The 25,768-nt window shown below is 43.4% G+C and overlaps 2 protein-coding genes and 1 long non-coding RNA gene across 8 annotated transcripts in view; 2 read left to right on the top strand and 1 right to left on the bottom strand.

The window, feature by feature from the left end:
- The window catches only part of LOC119865958, a 54,889-nt gene extending 51,380 nt beyond the window's left edge, over positions 1-3,509 (top strand). Inside the window, exons 5-6 of one of the 6 annotated variants that reach the window (XR_005378779.1) lie at positions 903-1,135; positions 3,178-3,509. This is a non-coding gene — a long non-coding RNA (uncharacterized LOC119865958). The remainder of the gene's footprint in view (positions 1-902; positions 1,136-3,177) is intronic. The other 5 variants (XR_005378780.1, XR_005378775.1, XR_005378777.1 and 2 more) reach the window with 5 other exon arrangements.
- DNER (delta/notch like EGF repeat containing) overlaps positions 1-25,768 on the bottom strand; it is a 313,381-nt gene that overhangs the window by 102,385 nt on the left and 185,228 nt on the right. The window contains exon 6 of the mRNA XM_038574064.1: positions 8,009-8,162. Coding sequence (XP_038429992.1) covers positions 8,009-8,162 — 154 coding nt within the window. The remainder of the gene's footprint in view (positions 1-8,008; positions 8,163-25,768) is intronic.
- On the top strand, positions 19,856-21,248 carry LOC119877541 (60S ribosomal protein L4-like). Its single transcript, XM_038574065.1, has one exon. The coding sequence runs from the start codon at positions 19,907-19,909 to the stop codon at positions 21,173-21,175; it is 1,269 nt and encodes a 422-aa protein (XP_038429993.1). The 5' UTR covers positions 19,856-19,906; the 3' UTR covers positions 21,176-21,248.

Consider the following 25,768-nt stretch of genomic DNA (forward strand, 5'->3'; position numbering starts at 1 on the left):
CCAGCCCTGGGCTCCTGGAGGGCGGTGCTGAGGCTAGAAGCCAGGTGGCCCGTGTGGAAGGTGGACAGCCTTATCACAATTGTTCAGGCAGCAGGTGACAACAGCCTGAATCAGGGCATGGGCGGGGGGGATGTGGAGCTGGAGCAGATGCCAAATCCTTGTCACTAGAGCGAACCTGGTGCCCATCCAGAGATATGGAAGACAAAGGAGCCAGTCGCAAGGCCTGAGCTTCTGACCTGGGTGACAAGCGTGGTGATGGCACCACTGATAGAAACCAGAGCCTTCGAAAATAGTCAGGCTTGAAAGCATGTGTGTGGGGAGGTGGAGGGAGGAGGATCTCCCCCACCCCCAGGGCTCTGGGGTAGAGTCTGAGGAGGGGCTGAGCCATTAGCTGTGCATCAGGGCCAAGTCCAGAGGAAGTGCTGGAGCTGAGGTGACAGGCAGAAGGAAGGATGGGAAACCTAAACACTCGGAGGTGACAGCTCAGCATGAGTGACTGCTGTCAAAGGCAGAGGGAGGCAGCAGGAGAGGGGAGAGAGAGGAGCTCCTGGGAGCAGGGCAGGGAAGGAGGGAGGAGGGCTGGCCTGGTCTCAGGAGAGCAGACATCATGCAGGGCTCTGTAAGCCAGGTGAGAAATGCCCTACAGAGACAAGGACAAAGAAAGAGCTCTGGAAGTTAGTGGGAAGGATACCACCAATGACCTCAGAGAAGAAGTTTCATGGTATAAAGAGAAAGGAAGAAATTGGGTGAGAAATCACAATATGGACATAGACCGATGTGTGGCAGGGATGAAGAAGATGAAGCATGGGGAAAGGGGGAGGAGGAAGGAGGGAGGGGGAGGGAGGGGGGGAGACAAGCATAAGGAAGCAGCAGCAAGGACTTATTAATTTTTTATTATTAAGGACTGGATTTAAGATGAGACCTTGGAATCCCAGTTGATGAGAAGCCAAGGATGAAGGTGGAAGATGGAGGATGGTAGAGAAAGAGGAAGACAGAAAAGTCTGGAAGCAGAAGACCCTGGAGGAGGAGAGAAGGGAGAGGGCGTAAGTGGAGTGGGGTTCATGGCACCACTGTTCACAACAGCCAAGAGGGGAAGCAACCCAAGTGTGCCTCGGTGGATGAACAGATGAACAAGGTGGGTGTCTCCATACATTGGGGTATATTTGGATACAAAGGCACAAAGCCCCAGTACGCGCCACAACAGGGACGAACCTCGAAAATGTGACGCTAAGTGAGCAAAGCCAGACACAAAAAGCCAATATCAAATAACTCAACTTACATGAAAAGTCCAGAAGAGGCAAATCTATAGAGACCGGAAGTAGATCAGTGGTTGCCGTGGGCTGGGGGGAGGAGGTGGCAGGGTCAGGGGCGACAGGGAGAGGGCCACTTCCGGGGAGATGACAATGTTCTAAAATGGACCATGGTGATGGTTGCACAACTCTGAAAATATTCTGAAAATCGCTGAATTGTACATTTCAGTGGTATCTCAATGAAGCTCTTATTAATTTAAAAAAATTAAAATCTCTGGAGTCACCCACATCTCCACTCACACCCTGCACTCCTCCCCCCAGCCAGGGTTACCAGCCACAGCTTCAGTACGTCCCAGATCCAAACTTCAATCACTACCAGCCCCACAGGGCTCAAGCTGTGGTTCTCTCTTGCCTGGAGACTAGTTTCCCCATTTTCCCTCCCTCTGTTTCTTCTTCACCAGGGTCCAGAGTGATCCTTTCAAGAGAGAAGTCAGATGGCCTGTGCCAGTTCACACCCTCGAAAGGCTTCCTGTCACCTTCAGGATAAAATCCCTGTTCTTCCTTCATGGCCCGCTCCAGTTTTCTTCCCAGAGCCAAGTCTCATCACTGATGAGACTCCTGCCTCAGGACCTTTGCATGTGCTCTTCCCGCTGCCTGGATGCTATTCTCCCCCCCCCACAGTCACATTGTTCACAAGCTCATTTTATTCAGGTCTCTACACGAGTACTTTCCCTTCAGAGAAGCTCCATCTGATCATTCTACCTGTAATCATGGTCCCATTTCTCTTGATCTCTTCATCTGTTTTACTTTTCTTCATTGCACTATCACTGCCTGACCTTTTCCCTTTACACACACACACACACACACACACAACATACACCTTGAGGAACACACATTGTTGACTCATCTCATTCACTAACATGTGGCCTCTGTGAGCACAGAGACTTAGCTGTTTCATAGATGCATCCTGGTACCTGGAAAATGCCTGGCACATAGTAGATACTCGATAAGCAATTATTGGATGAATGTGTGATCCTCACTACAAACCTTTATTTTAAAAATGAGGACACCCAAGAGCTGAAAGGTTGGCCCCCTGAGTGGTAAGCTGAAGGGGCTGGATTGAAACCCTAAGTAGCAGGTTGCTGTTTGGTGTGTCCCCTGGTCCCAGCTGGCACCATCTCAGGTCCCACGTATGAGTGAACAGCAACATGGGCCACATATTCTCCGTTCATAACTCATGTAAGATTCACAAACCATGAATGTGTTGCAGTGAATGTGTACTCTGGCCCAAAGATGTGGACTCTGGACACGGAGTGATGAGGCCTGAAATCCTATGTCCCCCACGAGCTTGTAGACCATGGTCAAGTCCTTTAGCCTCCCAGGGTCACCCCTGCTTCCCATGCCCCATGTCCAGAGATGAGCCCTGAGGTGCCTTCCACTCTGAACCCCTGAACTAAGCCACTTGCAAAAAAAATATTGCCTTCACCTGCTCACCCATTGACTTCCTGAGGTGAGTGGGGCTGGGTATGAGCACCTACAGCCAATCCCATTCAGGACTTGTCCCCAGGAGGAGGTGACTCCAGGAGGAGGAGGTGACCTGCCTCTAACTCACTGCTGAAACGCATCTGGACACCTACTCGAGCAACACTCAGTGTTTTTTTTTTAAAGATTTATTTATTTATTTATTTATGATAGACAGAGAGAGAGAGAGAGAGAGACAGCAGAGGGAGAAGCAGGCTCCATGCCAGGAGCCTGACATGGGACTCAATCCCGGGACTCCAGGATCGCACCCTGGGTGAAAGGCAGGTGCTAAACCACTGACCACCCAGGGATCCCCAATACCCAGTGTTTAAGGGCAGATCTGGGACAGAACACATGCCACGTTCTCTGCCTCAGAAATGACAGTTGTTGTTTTTTTTTTTTTAAGAGGCTGAAAATCACCCATCAGCTGGCACAATGAAGCACCGTGAAGTTGAAAAATGCTTTGTGCGATGCTAATAATATTTTGGCAGTGACAGTGTTGAAGATCTATCACAGCTATTCTTTTCAGAAAAAGTAATAGCTCCTCTGAGGAAAAATTATATTCTCAAAATTAGAAGGCTCTTATAAAATAAATCATGATTAAAGAAGCTACCTTTCAATTAGACCACGTATTCCGTGTCTATGAATGTGCAAGGCGTGGGGTTTGGCACCGACGGGGGACGGAGAAATGAAGAGTAATGGAATGGAAGAGTCGCGGCCCTCGGGCCAGCCGCAGTCCAATGTGGGAGGTAAATACACAACGTATGCTACAGGGAGAAGCCCAGGGAGGAGAGACAAGGGAACAGAGGCCCTACTACGCATCTGTGGGCCTTGTATAAAATCTCATCTCGCTTCATTCATTCATTCATTCAGCATGAATGTATGAATGCTGTATGAATGTAGGTGCTCTTTATTGAGCACCTACTATGTGCCAGGCATGAGCTAGATATTGCAGATATGTGTCCACAGAACAGACCAGAAGCTTGGTTCTCATGTGATATTCCTAAGTCATGATGAGGGTCACTGTAATATGCAGAGTCAAAGAAGCAGGTTGAGAGAGGTTGTGCACCATGCCCCAGGAGCCCTACTAGAAAACGGTAAGGACAGGGCAGGGTGTAGACTGCTGGCCTTGGAGGCTGTGGTCAAGGGGGATGGGTAGTGTCTACACCACAGGGCTGACTCTGGCCCCTGGGGCTCATATGACCTCAAGCAACGAGCAGGGTCTCCAGACAGTGTGACATTGGAGGGAGATGGGAAACAAACTGGGAAAATGGCCCACATTTGAGGTCTAACTGGTTGGGATTTATGATTGCAATAGGGGCATTCTGCCTCCAGGGCCCATGCTCTTAAATAGTACGCTATAATTTTAAAAGTAAGAGACCCTTTGGGGTTCTGTCCCTCACATTCGTCTGCCACTAAGCTGGTCTTTATGAATTCTCACATCTGGCCCAAACCCTGTTCATCTCATCATGGCCAACCAGTGTCACTGGGGGAGTTCACAGCTTCCTTGTCACCTGAAAACCAAGTGGCTACAACTATTTCCAAATCCGGAGCTATCCTTCAGAGTGTCTGGCAACTTCTAACACCTTCCTTGCTTCTGTCCCTGTATGTGGAGAAGTTTCAGAGCTTCCACTGGAATCCGTATCACATCAACATAAACAGGAGGCCACCGACGATGGCTTGGACAAACCCTCTAGCCAAAGTCAATAACCTCCTCTTCGATGCTCCTGTGGTATTCGAGGCTGTTGACAATCCTCTTCTTTTTTAATGTATTCCCAAAAAGTTTGAGGAAAAATATCAGTCACATTTGACAAAAATCCCCTTCCAAAAATAGAAATGTTATTGGCCATAACTTATAACTCCTCTTATGTTGTACGCACATGTATATGACATTTATTGATGTTTCACTACATAAAAAAACCATCTCCTGCTTCCAATAAATTGTAATAAAAAATTAAAGTGAAAGCTAAGGAAGAGAGTTTATTAATCAACTCAACACCCAGCATGCCATATTCATACATCTCTAGATTACGCACGGCCTAAAAAATTGTATTTATATGGACATTTGACATAGAACGGAAAGCAAAATATTGAAATACTAGCAAATCTGGGGCTGATGCTTCTTTGCTGATAATACTTCACTTACCGAGAAATGTTCTTCTCTCGAGAGAAATGAGCATCGCATCAAGACAACAATGTCTCCAAGAAGAGACTTTGTTGGGAGATTTTGTTCTCTGGGGACAAAAAGTTGGTTTGAATTCATGCATTCATCAAACAAGGTAATTTCTCATGATCAGACTTGGAACAATCAGAGCACAGTGGGATACAATTTTTGAAGGCAAGCACACTTCATACACTTTGAGAGTTCTTACGCATGTTATCTGGAGCTTCAGAGGTCAATTAATTGATGTGAATTAACCTGTAAACAGTTCTTCCACAAAGGAAATGTAGTTTTCCAATGGAAAAAAAATGTTTTTGAGGGTGTTGAGAGCTAAATTAAAGAAAACTCATTTCAAGAAACAAGCCCTTTTCTTTTTTTTGGACAAAATTGTGTGATATTTCTTCTCTTAAGAAGAGACTAATATGAGTAAACTATAAGAATGCCATGGTCATGGGTCACACATGAAGTACTCAGCAAGATGTACTCAGCAAGATGTACTCAGCAAGATGATCAAGAACAGGGGTGCCTGGGTGGCTCAGTCGGTTAAGCGTCTCCCTTTGGCTCAGTCCTCAGGTCATAATCCCAGGGTCCTGAGACAAGCTCCACCCACTGACCCTGATTGAGACTGTTAATAGAAGGTTCTTTATTCGTTGTAACATTACTTATAAAAGATAAATAGAAAACATCTTAAAGATCCATCACCAGAGGAATGGTTTAAAACATGAGGTCATGTTCATACGCTTTCATTAATTCATCTTATCAGCACCTTGAGTGAGCGTCCATGATCTGTCAGACACTGTGGGATGCAATGACCGATTCAGGCCCTGCTCTCATGAGGTCAACGCTGGTGGGGAAAACAGGCAGTAATCAAAAGATCACACGTGTAAATGCACATTGACCACAGATGAAGGCTGTCCAAGAAAGGAGCATAAAGTCATGAAAGGGCCAAGGTGGCTAGACCCAGAGCAAGGTGAGCAGTGAGGTGAGATGGGGCTGGAAAGGTGGGCGAGCGACAGATCACGGACCAAAGAGCAAGGGGAAGAAGGGATTTAGGTAGGAAGGCAACTACATCAGATGGGCATAGGAAAATGATCACCTGCCACCAGGTGAAGAATGGAAGGTGTAGGGACAAATGCTGAGGCTCCCTTTGGTGCAGTCACTCTGGTTCAGCATGCAGCACAGTCAGGAGAATATGGACAAGCAGTGGGAGGTTACTTTAGCATCACAGACGGGGGGGCGGAGGCAGCTAGCCTAGGGGTGGTGGCAGTGGGGCTGCAGAAAGGGTGGTGCATTTGAGAGGCCACTAGGTGGTAAAATGGAGAACACTTGGAAGAAGAAGGGGTGCCAGCAGAGAGGAAGAGGGAGGAACCTAGCATGACTTGCAGATGTCTGTCTTATAGAAACAGATGGAACGCTGGAAGCTGAGCCGAGTGGGATGGGAGCATGATGAGCTCGGCTTTGCAACGGCTGAGCTTAAGGTGGCCTGGGACATCCAAATGCCGATGCCAGGTAAGCAGCAGATAAGTGAGTTTGGAGGGAGTCTAACCCGGAGATACAAGTTTAGGAGACACGCTGTGAAATTGTTCAATGATTGAAGCAAATCCATACATTTTGACCTGAAAAGTGGTCTACGATCTACTGGTCATTCTAAAATAAAGCGAGTTATAGAACAGTATGTATACTATAATCACTTTTTTTAGAAAGCATACAGAAGGGATCCCTGGGTGGCTCAGTGGTTGAGCATCTGCCTTTGGCTCAGGTCGTGATCCTGGAGTCCAGGGATCAAGCCCCACATCGGGCTCCCTGAATGGAGCCTGCTTCTCCCTCTGCCTATCTCTCTGCCTCTCTCTGTGTGTCTCATGAATAAATAAAATCTTTAAAAATAAATAAATATAAAAAGCATACAGAAAAATCCTTATTCATGTGATGTGCAAGAGAAATACACACACTTACACACACACACACACACACACACACACACATACAGATCTAGAAAGAATATAACAGATTATTAACCCACCCCTGCAACTGATGCTTTGGGTTGGAAGAGATGAGTGAAGAACTCTCACTTTTTAGTCTATCATCTTTCACACCCCTGGGCCCTGTTTCTTATAGAGAGCACTTCATCACTCCAGCTGCCACTTCCCTCCATCTCTCTGGCCTTCCCCAACTCCTACCTCATCCTGAATTCCCACCCAGAGGCAGATGTTGGCAACAGGATGAGACAGAAAGTGAAAAGCGATGACAGTTCTGCGTGCTATTCAATAGTAAAAAAAAAAAAAAAAAAAAAAAAAAAAGAAAGAAAGAAAGAAAACGAAAAAAAAAAAGGGAGGAATTTGGTGTTTGCTTTTAAGCTGCATCGAAACAGCTGCATCAGAATGTTCACTGGTAAATACCATCCATTCCTGCTCCTTGAGGATTAACAATCGAGTTGGCTGAGCAGTAAGTCAATTAAAATGACAGCAGAGCCACAGAAGTCTGAGAGTACTGCCTACCGCCGCCAGTCATCCATTGGGCTCCGAGGAGTCAAAAGTCTCATGCAATACCCACCCATCCCCCATAGTGATCAAGGAACGTGGATGACCTTCCCCGTTGTGGAGAATGGTGTACCAAGAACTTGGCCTAATGAACATACAGGAACAAAAGGAAATCAGCAAAAACGGGAAAGATGATGTGGCTTGACGTCGCAACCTGCATAGACTATCCTGGATTTCTCTTGTTGCTGAGCATTATCACCCAGCACAGTCCCATTCTACACTCGGTACATATTCGCAGAACTGTTTCTGACATGCCCAGACCTCTATTTGACCCAACACATCATTATCCCAGAACAAAAATGGACCGCTAAGACAGAGCATCCTAACGTCAGAAAGCCAGCCAAGGAACATGATGTCTATCCTCATCTGAATTTCCCTCTTCCATTCCCATATGAAGCACCGACTGGGGGAATCAATCAAATGAGATCTTAAAGTCGTCTTGCCTAGCAGCTGGACAATATATCCCGTAGTCACCCTTAGTTACTAAGTGAATATTCTACAGAGAAACATATAATAACTATCATCTATGGAGCTCATACCAGCAAGGCAGACGCAGGTGAAATTGGTCCCATCCTGCTTTTCATTTGCATCCACACAGCTGGCATTGTTCTGGCAGGGATTCCTCTGGCAGGCATCAAATTCTTCACAGAAAGTACCCACGTACTGATGGTCACAGCTACAGGAAAAAGTTGCCTAAAACACAAACATACCATACGTGTTAAACGAGTCCTCGAAAAATGCACGCTTTGGCTGTCGATCTCAAAGTTCAAGAGCACCGCTGCTTTTTCTAATTATACCAATACTGCATGTTTTAACCACATCACTTATATTTTGATCCGATTAAAATCAGAGCTTTGAGACAAATCGTATGTATGTCCTTACACTTTAATTTCAAACATTTATTTTTCTCATTCTTTCTTTATTGATATTTACCCTAACCATTTTCAGTCTTAAGGCAAATAGAAAGCGAAAAAAGACAACTGTGTTGTAAGCAAAAATGAAGTTTTGCTGACCCGACACAGAAATGACAGTTTGGCTAGAGCTGATATACTGTGCTACAGCCATTAAATAAGATGTCATGCCAACGAGCTAAAATCCTGCAGCATAGATAGCACTTGTCACAAAAACATCGTCAAACGTCCTGCTCTGATCACCTTCCAGAGCATCGAGAGAATTTATTGAATCACCCTGTAAATTAGCCTCAACGTCAACGTACAGCTCTGCAGACAAAACTGAGTGCAAAGAAAAATAAAAAGAATATAATTCACGTGAACTTGTTTGGTTCATGGTATTACTGTTATCTTACTAAAAGACCATAACTCAGACCCAGGGCACTGCATTTGCTTGGAAGCTTCATTCCTGAGATAGTTGTAAAAATTCAAATAAAACGGAGCCTTCCTGCTCTCTTTGGTGCCTAAGGATGGTGACCATCTAAACAATAACAACAACTAATCTGATCCCAAATCCTGTGTGGAGCAATGTAGGGTGTTACTTTGGATCTTCAGGAAGAGGGGCTTGGAGGAAGCAAAGGAGAATGGCATAGACAAGAGTTAACACTTAAAAAAAATCAAAATAGAAAAATGCACCTCCCAGCACTCCCTGAGGCCCCACATCAGGCAGGTGTTCAAATCCCTACTGGTCCAAAGCCCCACGCACAACCTCTCCCCAACCCACCCTTCTTCCCACCTCCCTCTCTCTACCCCAGCCCCCTGCCTCTATTCTCAGACACCCTCCCCTCTTCTCTGGGTGGTATTAACTCAAAATCCCCACCCAGGACCCTGGTCCCCAAGCATACATGGTACCTTCCTTCTGGAAGAGGAAAGTGTCCTCCATTCTCTTTAACATTTTTTTTATCACAATCAAATTTAATAGTTCTTGTCCATTTCTTGATAAATTTACTACTGCATATTTAGATTTCTTCATAGCTATTGTTAATGAGCTACAAAATATTTTCTTCATCCTTTTCTTGTAATACCCATCATAACTTGCTAGCAATTATGACTGGCATAGAAAATGCTAGAGTTTTACTACTGGTCATCGCACTGAGCTCTCACTACAGGTCAGCGTTTTTCCTTGATTCCCTTGGGTTTTCTAGATAAAACAAGCTCCCCCCACCCTCACCCCCCCCTCCCCACAAATTGCATGTCAATTGCAAATAATGATAACATTCCCCTCCCTGCTCCAGCCCTCATGGTTGCATTGCTGGCTCTTCTAGAGTAAGCTTGGTTTCAAAGGGAGATCTGCAGAATTTATCACTAAGCAGAAAACTGAAATGACTGAATTTTAACAAATGCCATCTTAGCTTCTTGAAAAACAATCTATTTCTTTTCTGTCTTCGACCTAGCAATATGTTGAATGTTTAGGTGCCCTAGTCCTCACTCCACCTTGCATTCCTGGAAGGAACCCCCCACAGAGACATTCTGCTTGTAGCTATAGTCTAGTGCTTTCCATCTAAATTGCCCCATCCCCGATGGACACCTTTCCTAAGAAAAACTCTCCCTTGCACAGTGAGATCAGAATTCATACTCTTAACAGGATGCCCCTGCCAAAAGTGATTAAGCCAGGAGTAGATGGACTCTTGACCTCAGCAACCAAGCAAGAGACCAGTCCAATGACCCATTTAGCTCTTAGCAAACTGCCAGATTTTGTGTAGGTGTTTCTTTTGTTAATTGAATATGTTTTTGTTACGGGAACAGGAGAAATCCTTGTAATCTGCATAATCAATTCTTAAGTGTAAGAACACATTCTTTAATTGTATCTTAAAAAACCAGAACAAGGGGAATAAAAGCAATGGCTTTCCTCTTAAGTGAGGGTTAAATTTTCTGCCTTCTATTTCCATTATCCTCTCTCAGCACCTCTTTTTGGCAAACGGAAATTCCGTCCACCTGCTAGCAATGGTTGACTCCTTATCTGCTTTTTCATGATACTGGGAGGGTTTTTTTCCCCCTCTGTGTGTGTTTGCACTGACTTCGTAGTTCAAAGTTGGGAGAAGCTGCATCAGGGACTGTTAGAAAGGCAGCTTTTTCAATAGGAAGCTCTTTCTCTAGAACTATCTTTTAAGGAAAATCTCATCCTTGCCCAAATGTGCAACAGAGTACACCTTTGATATTTGCAGGGATGTGTCTGGAGCCCTTTGTGCATCTGCAGATTTGTGGCTGCCTTTGAAATGTAAACACTGTGAGGGCCTGGCCCATAGAATTTCAAAATGAGCCTCAGCATCATAATAAATTACTACGTGTCATTATTTTTGGCAGCTGTCCTCCCCGATTTACTTGGTTTGTATCCAGCAGTTCCATATTGCAGATCAATTTCTTTGGCTCTTTGGGGGCTACATTTTGCATAGAATTCATCTGTTTTGTCCCATGGAAAACATGTTGCTTGTGGAAATAAATTATTAAAAACCCCAAATCAAGTATCTTCAAGTTAGCTTTGATCGAATGGAAAGCTAAAACAGAAGCCACACATTTTGTTCTGCTACATTTTAAGCCAGAAGGTTGAAAAGAAACTTTAAGAAACTGTTGAAACAATTGTTTTTGACCAAGCAAAACACTGGAATTGATTCTTAAACTTTAATTGATGGATAAAGAAGATTAACAATGTTTACATACCCATGATCATAAAATTCTAGTTTTTATGTATTCTGTATCATATGGTCCATAAAGTTGGATGTCTTCCTAAGTCTATTTTCTAAGAACAACAAGCTTTCCTATGATATCAAGAGGTTTGTTTCAATAGTTTCGAGACTTGATTTGTAAGAAGCCATGAATATTTACTAGGAAGCTATGTTGTTAGTATATTCGTTGTGGAAAACTATGATCACTGAAAGCTGTAAACTGTTAAGAAGTTTAACCTACTATGATAGCGCTATCTTGGGCCCAATTGACTTAACCAGCATAAAAGACAAAAAGGAATTACTTAAAATTAGTAGCTTAGTGAGGTGGGGCACCTGGGTGGCTTAGCTGATTAAGTGTCTTGCTGGACCTCAGGGTCTAGGGATCGAGCCCCCCCATCAGGCTCCAGGATCAGGGCATAGTTGGCTTAAGACTTCCTCTGGTCCAACCCCCTCCCCCCATGCTCTCTCCCTCTCTTTCACTCCCTCTCTAAAATAAATAATTAAATCTGAAAAATAAAATTCGTAGTTCGGCTAAGTTACAGAAAGATATTTCCTTGCAAAATTATTGCATATTTACATGTAAAAGTATTTTTCAAGCAAAACGAAAAAGTAACCCTCAAGAGATTTTATCTTTTTTTTTTTTAAACTTTTATTTACTTATGATAGTCACACAGAGAGAGAGAGAGGCAGAGACACAGGCAGAGGGAGAAGCAGGCTCCATGCACCGGGAGCCCGACGTGGGATTTGATCCCGGGTCTCCAGGATCGCGCCCTGGGCCAAAGGCAGGCACCAAACCGCTGCGCCACCCAGGGATCCCGAGATTTTATCTTAAAACCCAATGCAGAATCTCAATTTTCCCCAACAGCTTGACATCGCATATTCCATTTGTACATTAAAGAAACTTTCTGAGTGGCGGGAAGCTCAGTTTGAAAAGTTGCAGGTTTAAAAAGTTGCAGTCACACCTGCTTTCTTTTGTTCACGCATACGACAAATATTGATGGAGCACCTCCTATGTGCCAGGCACTGTCCTAGGACCTGGAAACACATAAAAATGAACAAGACTGCCTCTTTAGAAATTATCATCTAGCGTCGGTGGCTGGCGATAAATAAAATGAATAGGCAAATAATGTAGTAAATGAGGTGATAAATGCCATGGGGAAAAATAAAGGCAGGAAGGGGAAGAGAGGAGCCCTATAAGAAACAACCCCATTAGACCTCCTATTGCGTTTCCCATAAGGATGCTGGTGAGAAAATCCTAGGCCATATATCATTATGTGCATCCTTTATAAAGTCCTGCCCAAGAAAATTCACTCATTTAAGTGCCAGTAAAAGTATGCTAGTCATGAGAGCTGATGTTTTGTCCTCATGAACAGTGCAGATCATGTGACCGCCTTTTTTTTTTTTTTTCTTCTTTTTGATTTGGCTGCAGTATGCTCAGAGTCTACTGGAAATTCAACTTTAAGAGCTACCTCAGGCTCCGTGACCTCAATGGCTGCATCTTCTTCCTAACTTGGATGTCGGCATTCCAATTCATATCTTCTCTGACTCTGACTTCTGTTTTTGTATTTCTTAATATTTCAATACTTTATGAAATATAGAGTCAAATGTGTGATAAGGAAGTCCAAATTCCATGGCATGGCACACAAAGCCCTTGACAATCTGGCCCACTCCACCTTTTCTGTTTCATCCTCTGCACCTGTCACTTCTCAATCGAGCCTGATCGACACAAACAAATCATCCCACAGAGACACATCTTCTGAGGAGCTTTCTTTCTCTCTTTCAGGGTCAGAATTCATCCATTCTATCTGACTCCCTTCCTCAAACAAAGTACACAGAAAATACATTTATTCTTGTTGGTGTCCCTGTGACACCAGCATGAACACAAAAGTGCCAGCTGACTAGACACTAAATCTCGTTGTTTATAGAGCTTATGTACGTTGAATTATCTCATTAATCTTCACCACATCTGTCAGGTGGTTATTATCAGATCCATTTTAGGAAGTAAGAACAGACCCACCAGGGACGTCAGATGAATTTTGGCAGGTGTCCCAGCTAGCACGTGCAGGGTCAGGGCTTAAGCCTGTATCATGGGTTGCAAACCTTTCCCACACATAGCTGAATATTGGCCTACCAACACCTTGATGGTCTCTATACCACTGACACCCTTCACCCTGACTCTAAAATAACCCCAACAACTGTGGTATTTTGGTTCTTGCTCCAGACTGTGTAGTTGGTCTACTTCCTACTTGCTGTCTGGCTGCCTTCCTTATTGGCGTCATTGACTATCCTTTTGGTTGACTGACTCTAATTTCTTTTACTCTAAAGAATAATACCAAATGTATTCAAGTAAGTCTCAAAATAGAGTAAAAATATCTTTCCTGAGGGTTGAAAGTATCTCTTGCACATAAAGTACCTAATCACTCATGAACAGACTTGAAAACTTTGGACGACTTTTTGCCAGAACTGGAGATACTTGTCTGGTGGGACTTTAGTTACTCATACATAACAGATGCTCAAGTGTTCCTTGAATTAAGCTGACTTCATAACAGGCTGCTGGAAGGTAGCTTTGAAGGAGAGTCCTATGCAGGTAAGGGGTCCTCTTCCCCTACTTGTCTATCTCTGAGGATCTTGTGTTTTGCTAAGACAGCACCATAGCTACTGACGCAGTCTTCATCCACACATCCTTACTACAGGGGATACTGGGACAGAATCTGGAAGGCAATTCTCAAGCCACAAGGTGAGTAAGGGGCCCCTAAACCTCTGAAAACAGAAAGGAGATTATTTGAGCCACTTCTGGCTAAAGGACTCTCTGGCCCGATTCCCACTTCCACCAGGGGCCAGCCTGGTTCCAAACAACATCTGGGCTCTTTATAGTTAAATGTTGAACATCTGTGAGGTCAAAACCTGAGCTAATGAACTGATCATTGTTGGAGATGGTGACAAAGCCGTGGTGGTTTGCCAAATTACCCTCACTTTAACATACATTTGAAAATTCCCCCAATAGGAAATTGTGTTGTTTTTGTTGTAAGCATCGGGCAAAGTCCCAAGAAAGGAAAAGATAACACTTTGAAAAATTAGAACCACACTCAGTATCCTGTGTCCAGCTCCTCCCCGTGGAACCTGCCATCACTTTTACAGTAGGGATGTCATAGAGAACGTGTGCACATTGCGGAGTCTCCCCATTATGTGAAGTCCCATTCCAGAAATGTATTTCATATCCAAATGCCAGGAAAAGCTCTGCTTGCTCTAGAGGGCCAACTGCTTGCCTTCCCTCTGGTGGACATGAACCATGTAAATAAGCATAGTTCCCTCTCAAAAGCGGAGACTTCTTGAAGCTCAGTCATTTCTGTGCCCGGGGAAGGTAGGCCTGGCTGCCTCTCAACTTCCACAGCAGGCTAGGGTCGCAAGCAGGGCACACTCGGCCCCTGGCCTCTGTGAGGAAGGCAATTCCTGCTTACAGAGCCTGTGGGTAAGAATTCAGGAGACCTCTCTAACCTAGTTCTCTAGACACCAGCAGGGGCCAGAAGTAGACTGTTTCCTAGCAATAGAGCGCTGTAACCTTCCTGCCCTTAGTTAATGGGCTCCAAGTACAGTTGTTCAGGAAGATGATTTCCCACGTAGGAGCTTTCTGCATGTCCTTTTGCTGACAGCTTATGTTGTCTTAAGTGGATTTTAGGAAAAGAAGGCAGTGAGTCCCCACTGTCACATGCAACAATGCAGGATCACTCAGATTCCAGCCTGAACTGTCACATCACCCCAAAACACACTGACCCTGACTCTCTGGAGATGAAGGTCCCAGAGGCCTTGTCCTGGCTGGTTGTTTGGGTCTGGAATCGCATAGCTGATGCTAGGAGTTAGTTGGACATGTAGGTGGTAGTCAGGGCCAGGGTTCCCAGCAAGAAAACAGGGAGTCAAGACAGCTAAGATAAAAGAGCCCTGACATCCTGTTCTGCAGCTTAGACAGGACCATGCTTGCATTCTGTTTTGCAGCCCTTGCAGAAATGACTTCTGTAAAACATCCTAAAATAAGATAATTAACCACAAAGCATCTGTCACCATCTCGGGCAAGGGGCAGTGAAGACATAAGCCCCCAGATGTCAGCCCAAAAAAACCCATCCGCACAGAGGCATTAACCTAATAGGCAGACAGATACGTGATCAAAGCCCTGACTGGCGTGACTCAGCACACCCTGATTGCTTAAGAGAGTTCTGTAAAAGAGCTCATAAAACCTTCTAAACTTAGACACTCTGGGGGCAACCCACTTGGGCCCCCTTCCCCTCTCCGGGAGGTTTCTACTCTTGCTCAATAGCCTTTGCCTTGCTGCCCACCACTCTTCATCTGATCTACCTCTTCATTCTTTGAAGCAGTGTGACCAAGAGCCACAGGCAACAGGGAACACAAATCCTGTAACACTGACAGACACTAAAACCTAGATCAAAAGCAGTAATCCTAGCACACATTTTTATCTGATTCAGCAGAGGTGAGCTAATAACTAAGGGGTCCAAACACCAACCTAGCATGGCCTGTGGACAGGTGGAATTTAGCCTTTTACTAAAAACCCGTATTTGGCATTCCAAGAGACAGAAATGATTATTTGGGTATAAAATTTAAGAGACTATCTGAGAGTTCTTATTATGATGTAAAAATCCTTATACATGCCTCTTCCTGAGCCCAGGCCACAACGGGAGGACCCCCAGAGCCCAATCACAGAGACAAAGTTTTGCCCCCTGCTGGGAACACAGTAAACTACCTCAAAGGAAACTCCATGAATTTCATTTTTTAAAATTATGGTCTTTTGGCTGGGTCTTACTGTTCATTCACTACGGTGTAATTTAAACAACATGCCTGCATTGCTTATGGCTCCTACTCTTATTTCCCATTAACCTTAAACACACTATCACTCTTCTGTTTGAATTCATTAATTGCAAACATAGCAGCTTATTTTTAAAAAAAAGTAAGCTTAGAAAACATGCAGATCGTCTAAACATGAAATTCAAAATTTGACATTCATGAATTCCTAGAATTCATTTCTTTGGCTTCAATGTTAAATTTTGAAAAATAGGAACAATAATAAATGAGAGCCCTGCTCTTTCCTTCCAAAGGACACTGAAGTTTACCTTATTACCCAAAGGAGAAGAAAGTAAATGTCTTTCAGGAAATTTTGTAAACTGCTTTCTCTCTAAAAGTGCATATATGGTTTGGCAGAATGGAGATGGTCAAAAGCAGTTTCTCACCATATCCTGACAACTTCTCTGTTCTCAGCACTCTGAGCACGGCCATAATTAGGCATAAGATTTCTATGCAATCAGCTGGATCTTCAGTTCACCAGTATCTATGTATTTATTTGATGAAAAGTGCTAATCCATTAGCAAAAGTAAAGTTTGACTCAAAAAAAAAAGTCACTGAAAATTCATCTTTTATTGAATTTCCCTATTAAAAAAAAAAAAAACCAGCCTGATCCCACAAGTAAATGACATTCCATTCTAATTTCTTATTTTAAAATTCCATTTAGTCTTCTAGTTATTTCCTTTGCTACATGAAAAGAAAATGGTAAAGAAAAAGCTTTAATAAAATGAACACTTTCATGTATAAATTATTGATGAGAAGGACTCATTGAAGAATAAAGATCTTTCCTACCAGTTTGCTCAAGCCACCTCAGATGGAAAACCCACTTTGGGTTACATTTTTAAGTGTAAAGCAAAGATGATGAACCAGTGGTAACTTCTAAAGATTAGAAGCCAATGGGGGACAGGTCAGGTCAGGTCAGGGTACCCAACCACTATTTATTGAAGAAAGACCACACCATAGCCAAGTAGCATGCTGAACATCTACTTAATCCTCTCAACAGTTATGCAAGATCAGAATGATTTTTCTATCTTACTAATGAAGAAACAGTTCAGATTTTAAGTAGCTTGCCCAAGGTCACATATCAGAAGCAGTGGGAGGCGGATTTAGTCTCCTTGCAAAGATATTTCTTACAATTTAAGATAATCGGAAATGCAAGGAATTGAGTTACAAAGTATGGGGGGTGGGGCTCAAATACCATTCAGGGAATTTGGAGGAGGTGGCCTCCAAAGGCCTCTTGAAATCTCAGATCTGACATGCCTCAGTTTCAGTCCCAGGGAGGCCACAAATCCCCACTATCACTCTACTCCTACAAGTGATGGCACACCTCCCTAACCACCTCATGGGTTCCTTTCCTACCCTGTTCATGTCCGAGGGCTGCCATAACACAGGACCACAGACTGGGTGGCTCAAACAACAGAAATCTACGATCTCTCACTTCTAAAGATGGGGAAAATCAAGACTCAGGTTTGGTTTCTTTGGAGGCCTCTCTCCCTGGCGTATGGATGGCTACCTTCTCCCTGTGTCTCCACAAACCTTTTCCTTTGGGAACGTCTGTGTCCTAAACTCTTCTTTTTTTTCTAAACTCTTCTTCTTGTAAGGACCCCAATAGCATTGGATGAGAGCCCCACCCATACGACCCATATGACCTTGTCTCACCTTGATTGTCTCTTTTCTTTAAAGATTTTATTTATTTATTTACTTACTTACTTATTTACTTATTTAGAGAGTGAGTATGAGCAGGGGAGGGGCAGAAGGAGAGAGAGAGAATCTCAAGAAGACTCTGCACTGAGCAGAGCCCAATGTGGGGCTCAATTTCATGACCCTGAGATCATGACCTGGGCCCAAAGCAAGAGTCAGATGCTCAACCAGCTAAGCCAATCAGGTGCCCCTGATTGTCTCTAAAGGCCCAATCTCCCAATACCGTCATATTCATAGGTACGAGGGGTAAGGACGTCAACATGTGAGTTTTCCAGGGATCCAGGTCAGCCCAGAATAGAACACATCTCCTCTCTGGTTTATTCCTCCAACTGTTTTCAGAGCAATCTTTGTCAAAGGCTGCTTTCAGTTTTTCACAAATATTTGCTGCTGACTGTATTGAAGTCATTATCCTACAGGACACACATTATTCATCAAACAATCGCTGTCTGGAGAGGTTGGTAATGCACACACAGAGACATTTAAGACATAATTCATGTGCTCCAGGAATTGACAAGCTAGAGAAATAAATCTATGTCCCTGTCATCATCATTACCACCTCCATCGTGCACATATACTGAGCACTTGATACACACCAGGCACTATTATGAGGGCTTTGCAAAATGCAGTTATCCTCATTGTTACTGTTATCCCCTGTTATATTTGAGGAAACTGAGGCACAGAGAGGCTGAGTAAATTGACCAAAGTCTGCTGGCTAATAAATTGAAGAGTTGAAATTTGAGCCCAGGTCATCTGATTCTAGGATCTGCCCTCTATTTAAAGAAACTACATTAAAAGTAAAGGTTAGAAAAAAAAAAGAAAAAAGTAAAGCTTAGATGAGGCACCTGGGTGGCTCAGTGGGTTAATCATGAAAGTCCTGGTTTTGGCTCAGGTCATGATCTCAGGGTCCTGAGATTGAGCCTTGAATCAGGATCCACACTCAGCGAGGAGACTGAGATTCTCTCTCTCTCCCTCTGCCCCTCTCACTGCTCACACTATTAAATACATACCTACATACATATGTACATACATAAAATCTTAAAAAAAAAAAAAAAAAAAGGAAACCACAGACAACCAGGTAGTATGGAAAGAGAAAACACTACATTGCTTGCTGAGAGCCTACTCCTGGTTCTTCTACCTCTTTAACCCTGGGCAAGTAAGTTAATTAATTAATTTACTTATTTACATTATTTTTCCCCTGTTAGGCCTCACTTCAATATAGGAGAAAACAAAAGGAGATATGCTATAATCCAAAGATGCTACTATTTACATTATGATTTTAAAACTTAACTGTTGAAAGATCTTTACATTTTCACTGTAGAAATGATACAACAAACAAGAACACCAACCCAAGAGCAAAGGGGTTTGGCACAGCCACTTACAAATAAAACGACTGTTACCAGTGACACAGGAAGAAGAAGTAGCTTCTTCCTCTTCCCGGTTCTTGTCTGAGTCAGGCAATGAAAATCAACAAATCAAATCACTAGATTTATCAATCAGGATATGGGCAGAGATTAAAAATCAGGCTTTGGTAAGACCATCAAAAGGCCCAGTCTCTCTTTTCCCATTAGGATCACACTGACCCTTCACCAGTTTTGGGAAGGTCAAGTGCTCAAATGCATGTGGAAACCACACAGGAGCTGCCTATACCTGGCCCATGTAAAAGGTACTATACTTGATCCCTTATAGAGAACCTCTGTTCCCTACCCTGACTGTTTCAAACACTCTGATTGCTCCCAGTCTATGCTGAGGTCAGTCCTGAGTGGCAGCTTTTGTCCTTTCAGGGATGAGCCATGGAAGACTCAAGACCCTTGTCACCATCTGACACTCAAAATCTAGACATGGGGAGACAGTCCACCTGTGTGATGCCCACCTTAACAGACACACTCTGGTGCATGGTTCTTCTTTCTTCTCTCCTTCCCCTTCCCGGTTCCCTGTTTCTCCTCATCCCCACTGGACTTCTCACATATGTGGTCAGTTTCATTCATGGGCCATGGCTAACCAGTATGTGTGTGCCCCAATTCCAATCTTTAGCAGGATGAGGGTCTTCCTCTGTACATTTACAACTAACCTAGCTTTATTCTCCCCCTGGACTTATAGTTCTTCTTTGCCTCTGTCTTCACACCTGGGTTCCTCCTCAATAGGCTGTTTTGTAGTTTATGTACTTTTGTGGATAGGCTCAAATCCAATCCAAGACGGATATGGTGAAGAAATAAGCAAAACAGCTTTTCCTGTAGGAGCCGCCGGGTTGAGAGGAGCGTGGCCCTCTCCTCTCCCCGCGATGGCGTGTGCTCGTCCGTTGATATCTGTGTACTACGAAAAGGGGGAATCATCCGGCAAAAATGTTACCTTGCCTGCTGTGTTTAAGGCTCCCATTCGACCCGATATTGTGAACTTTGTTCACACCAACTTGCGCAAAAGCAACAGACAGCCATATGCTGTCAGTGAATTAGCAGGTCATCAAACCAGTGCTGAATCTTGGGGTACTGGCAGAGCCGTGGCTCGAATTCCCCGAGTTCGAGGCCGTGGGACTCACCGTTCTGGCCAGGGTGCTTTTGGAAATATGTGTCGTGGAGGCCGCATGTTTGCACCAACCAAAACCTGGTGCCGTTGGCACCGCAGAGTGAACACAACACAAAAGCGATACGCCATCTGCTCTGCCCTGGCTGCCTCAGCCTTACCAGCACTGGTCATGTCTAAAGGTCATCGTATTGAGGAAGTTCCTGAACTTCCTTTGGTGGTTGAAGATAAAGTTGAAGGCTACAAGAAGACCAAAGAGGCGGTTTTGCTTCTTAAGAAACTTAAAGCCTGGAATGATATCAAGAAGGTCTATGCCTCTCAGCGAATGAGAGCTGGCAAAGGCAAAATGAGAAACCGTCGTCGTATCCAGCGCAGGGGACCCTGCATCATCTACAATGAAGACAACGGTATCATCAAGGCCTTCAGAAACATCCCTGGAATTACTTTACTTAATGTAAGCAAGCTGAACATTCTGAAACTTGCTCCTGGTGGGCATGTGGGACGTTTCTGCATTTGGACTGAAAGTGCTTTCCGCAAGTTAGATGATCTGTATGGCACTTGGCGTAAGGCTGCCTCCCTCAAGAGTAACTACAACCTTCCCATGCATAAGATGCTTAATACAGACCTCAGCAGAATCTTGAAAAGCCCAGAGATCCAAAGAGCCCTCCGAGCACCACGCAAGAAGATTCATCGTAGAGTCCTGAAGAAGAATCCACTGAAGAACCTAAGAATCATGTTGAAGCTAAACCCGTATGCAAAGACCATGCGCCGGAACACCATTCTTCGCCAGGCCAAGAATCACAAACTCCGGATGGATCAGGCGGCAGCAGCCTTAGAAGCCAAATCGGAGGAGAAGGGGGTTCTAGGCAAGAAGCCCACGGTAGGGAAGAAAGGAAAGAAAACTGTTGGTGTGAAAAAGCCGAAGAAACCTGTGGTAGGAAAAAAGGCTGCAGCTACCAAGAAACCAGCAGCTGACAAGAAACCTGCAGAAAAGAAACCTACCACGGAAGAGAAGAAGCCTGCTGCCTAAAAACTTATATTTGTTTATTCCATAAAACTCAAATCATTTTGGACAGCTAATTTTAAATAAAGACCTGATCAAAGACAAAAAAAAAAAAAAAGAAAGAAGCAAAACACAGCAGAGTTGATACAAGGAAATCAGTTCAGCCTTTCTTATGGAAGTTGAAAGCAATTTTTCAGCCCTTAGCTCTCCTATTGAAATAAGAATGTACGCGTGAATCTGGAATATAGGTATCATTGTCCAAATTCCAAAAGTTTTATCTTGATTATATAATCCCTGAGACCATAGAACTTGACTAAAAACATTTCCTCAGCATCCAGAGAGGAAAAAAAAAAAAAAAAAAACAACCACTATCTTTTCATTTTATTGTCAAAGATTTTATGCAGAGTCCCTGATCTAACGACTGCATTTCCTACTTTATTGAATTTACATACACACAGACGAAGTAAAAACCAGCAAAGGTGGGGAGGTCCTATCCTTCATTTTAATTAAATCTTATCTCATCAAACATTTGCTGCTTTCATCATTTTAATACTGAACCAAAGGCAGGTTATATCTAATAAATGTGTTTCTCCAAGATAATTAGAAAAGAATCATTCTAATAATTTCCAGAAGAAGCTCATCAAAATATCTAACTCACGGTGGCAAAAGAATTACTTAAGTTCACAGGCAAGATGAATCTTGATTGCTTTCAAACAATTTTCATTAATCTATAATATTCACATGGAATGATCTCTTCCATGTAATAGTTGAATCCTCCAAAGCTGAGTAAGAAAGAAAAATCTACATACAGATTTCAAATATGGGAATATGAACACTGCTCATATCTTCCTTTCAAAGTTTCTTGGTTAATGTATCATATTTTGACCATTCTGAGGCTGGTAGTTTCTTTTTCTAACGTATGTATGAGTCTTAGAGTAGAATGTTGGATTTAGCTTCTTTTTGCAGAACAAAAGAAAATTCATACTTAATTCCCCAGAGTCTCAGTATCTCCATCATCAGATGGGGATGATGAAAGGTCCATGTCACAGGGCTGGGGGAAGTGCAAGTCTTTGGGCTAAGCATAGATCCATGTAAGTGCTGGGAAAAAAAAACCATCAAGGTCTCTCCCTCTCTCATGGGTACAGGCTCTGATACCGGTCAATACCCTTTATCATGTGGCTGCCCTACAAGACTCTTCTCAATGTAGGAACAAGTCACAAATAATGTTACCTGATTATAATTTTTAGATGCTCATGTTGAAAAGAAAAAAAAAAAGACCAAATTCCTATCTTCTCTGAGAGATGCATAAACGATCTTTTGCTGTGGAACAGGGCTCCAAGTCATGTATGTCATCAGATGAGTGCTTCTAGAGCTTCTCAGGCTTCTCCAAAATAAAGATAGTTGTGTATTTAGCATAACATTGGTCTCAGACAATTGGCTCAAATGACGCCAGCCTCCCCTGTTTCTAAACTGGGGAGAAACAAAAACCAAACATGGGGCTCAGATTTGCTAATAAATCTCACCTCCTCAAACCCAGCTCCCTGTTCTCATATTCAACACCTAGAATTATCTACTATTCTCTCTCCTGCTAAAACCAACCCCTCACTAAACTAAGTTGCTCCAGTTTTAATGATAGATAAAACCTTAGTGTGAGGGATCCCTGGGTGGCGCAGCGGTTTGGCGCCTGCCTTTGGCCCAGGGCGCGATCCTGGAGACCCGGGATCGAATCCCATGTCGGGCTCCCAGTGCATGGAGCCTGCTTCTCCCTCTGCCTATGTCTCTGCCTCTCTCTCTCTCTCTGTGTGACTATCATAAATAAATAAATAAATTTATAAAAAAAAAAAAAACCTTAGTGTGATTCCATGTTAGGGATATTTGCATTTAAATAGGAAATCAGGTCTTTATTACACAGGAATTAAGCTCAAATAACAGATTTCCAGGCATCCCTCCAGGCTGTGTCAAGAAAATCGGGGATGAAAGGACCTCCCTAGACATCCTTGAATCTTATACCAGTGCAGCACCCACCCCGCCTCCTGCCCAGCCCACTGCCTTCCATCCAACAGCATGGGCAACTAGACTAAACTAAGGTCAAGTTACTTTTATCTTTCAAAAGCATTCTAAAAAAATCAAGATTTTTCAGTTCAGAAGTAAATATCTTCATAATAAAATTTTTTTTATTTTTTTATTATTATTATTTTTTATTTATGATAGTCACAGAGAGAGAGAGAGAGAGAGAGGCAGAGACACAGGCAGAGGGAGAAGCAAGCTCCATGCACCCGGAGCCCGATGTGGGATTCGATCCCGGGTCTCCAGGATGGCGCCCTGGGCCAAAGGCAGGCGCCAAACCGCTGCGCCACCCAGGGATCCCCATAATAAAAAATTTTAAAATACATTTATCTCTTCTCACTACTGCTGGCTGATAACTACGGTTTTCCTTATTTTTTAGAAGACCCTTTTAACAAGGTCCTCTTTGGGGAACAATTGCATATTCATGAATATTTCTGGCTAAAAGCGATATTTGTCAACAATTTTATTATTTTAACTGTGAATTAAAAATACATGTAGCTAAGCCATACTTCAAAAGGATGGGTAAGAAGTAAGGCAAACAGCCAATCGCCCCTTTATCTGTGGCCAAAGGTGCCAACTCCTGTCATAGCATAGGTCTTAAAAATAACACGAAACAAAAAAATGTTAGTGCACAGGGTACATGCTAGTCACTTGGATCCAGAAATTCTAGCAACAACTTTCTCCCAACAATTACCCTTTAAAATTGGAATTCTGAGAAGGAAATTATACATGAGTCTAGCCCCAAATGATTTCCACTATAGCCAATTAAAATCAGTTTTGCGGGCCAGAAGCATTCCTGGGTAGTTCAAAGGAGGATGAGTGGAAGCAGAAATTTCCAAGGACAACAGAGTTGGAGTGCCAAGTGCTACAAGGGCCACAGGAAGGTGGCTGTTGATGGAGGCAACAAATGCCATTTTTATTGGTTTAGGTATCATATGTGCCACCTTTTATTTGTAAAGGACTTTACAAAATGCTTCCGCATAAATGATCTCACGTCAAATTCCAGTAAGATGTTTTCCAGCATCTGTATGGAATCTGTGCTAATCCCAGATCTTGCACGTGCCTCAGTCCTGTGACATGGACATTGTCATCATTCCCATCATCAGGATAAGGCCCATCTCCTGAATGGGCCTCCCGGCTCCGTTGAAAAACCCCTGGCTTTCACAGGTGCTAGTTGCACATCGTTGTGATTTTAAGGCTCCAGGGAATTAAGCAACTCAGAATCAGTAAATACCAGAGTCAGACCTTGATCCTCAATCTGCCTCCATGTCCACTGGCTGCCACAGAGCCATGAAACCTCATACTTTATCAGAATGGTCTATACAAACATGGAAGTCCACACTGACATTGGACCAAGGACAGGAAACCGCTCTCTTTAAACACATGGGTATTTGCTGTAGCCTTGAATTCTCTCTCCAGCTAGATGACAAAAATGATGGCTTCTTGTGCTCTCCACTGATCTACATGAAGCTAAATTTTAGTTAGTGCCTTTGCAAGTACTCTAAAATTTTGAAATTGCAGCCCTTACTGAAATCTTTAAGTTAATTCCTGAGAGTCTTTATACCCTCATCCAATAATTTGGGTGAAGAAAATGCCCGTGTTACAGGGCCGTGGTGAGTTGCAGGATCCTTTCTCCCAGGATATGGCAATGCAACTGATGTCTCCAACCTGTGATTTTCCACCAAGCTGAATTTAATGGAGTATATTTAATTAAATTGTAAAATGAATTGTTCTTTCAGTAGAAAATGGAAGTATGATATTGTTCTAATCTAGGGGCATCTGGGTGGCTCAGTCAGCTAACCGTCTGCCTTTAGTTCAGGTCATGATCCCAGGGTCCTGGGATGGAGCCCTGCTTTGGGCTCCCTGCTCAGTGGGGAGTCTGCTTCTCCCTCTCCCTCTGCTGTTCCCCCTGCTGGTGCTCTCTCTCTTTCTCTCTTTGTCAAATAGGTAAATAAAATCTTTAAAAATACATATTATACTAATCTAAATATGGAAGCCCATACTTCTTACATTTGTATTTATTTTAGCAATCTGAGAAAGCCCTGCAGGCAAAAGTCAAATCTGGCAGCTGCTTCTGATTTTACATATCACAACATAGTACCTTTTTTTAATCCCCCAAATCTTCCATGTGTAAAGAAACCCCCAAAATAGAGCAGCAAGCTTTGGTTGAAAAAAATCAACGAAAATAATTCAAGCTTGGGGAGAAGTAGGTCTGATTCCAGTAGGAGTGCCCACTGTCTGTGACCTTGGCCAATGGGGTAGCCTCAGCCTTCACCTCATCCAAGTTCAAACCAACCATGACCTTTGCTGCTCATTTGCAAAGGTTCTTTCCATTCCAGACCCCTACAAACTTCTTCAGCAGGTGGCTGCATCATCACTTCACCTGGTGTTTTCATGACCCATAACTCATTCTTTCCATATTTCAGTTGCTACTGAACTTTAATGTCCCTGGTGTTAATTTGCTTGATTTATGTGACTTTGTTCGATTCTCTGTCCCTGACACCATTGGATAGTGATCACCTGTGGTACTTTGCTCACCAGCTCTTAAGTAGG

Source organism: Canis lupus, chromosome 25 (genome assembly GCF_011100685.1).
Source record: "Canis lupus familiaris isolate Mischka breed German Shepherd chromosome 25, alternate assembly UU_Cfam_GSD_1.0, whole genome shotgun sequence".
Lineage (NCBI taxonomy): Eukaryota > Metazoa > Chordata > Mammalia > Carnivora > Canidae > Canis > Canis lupus.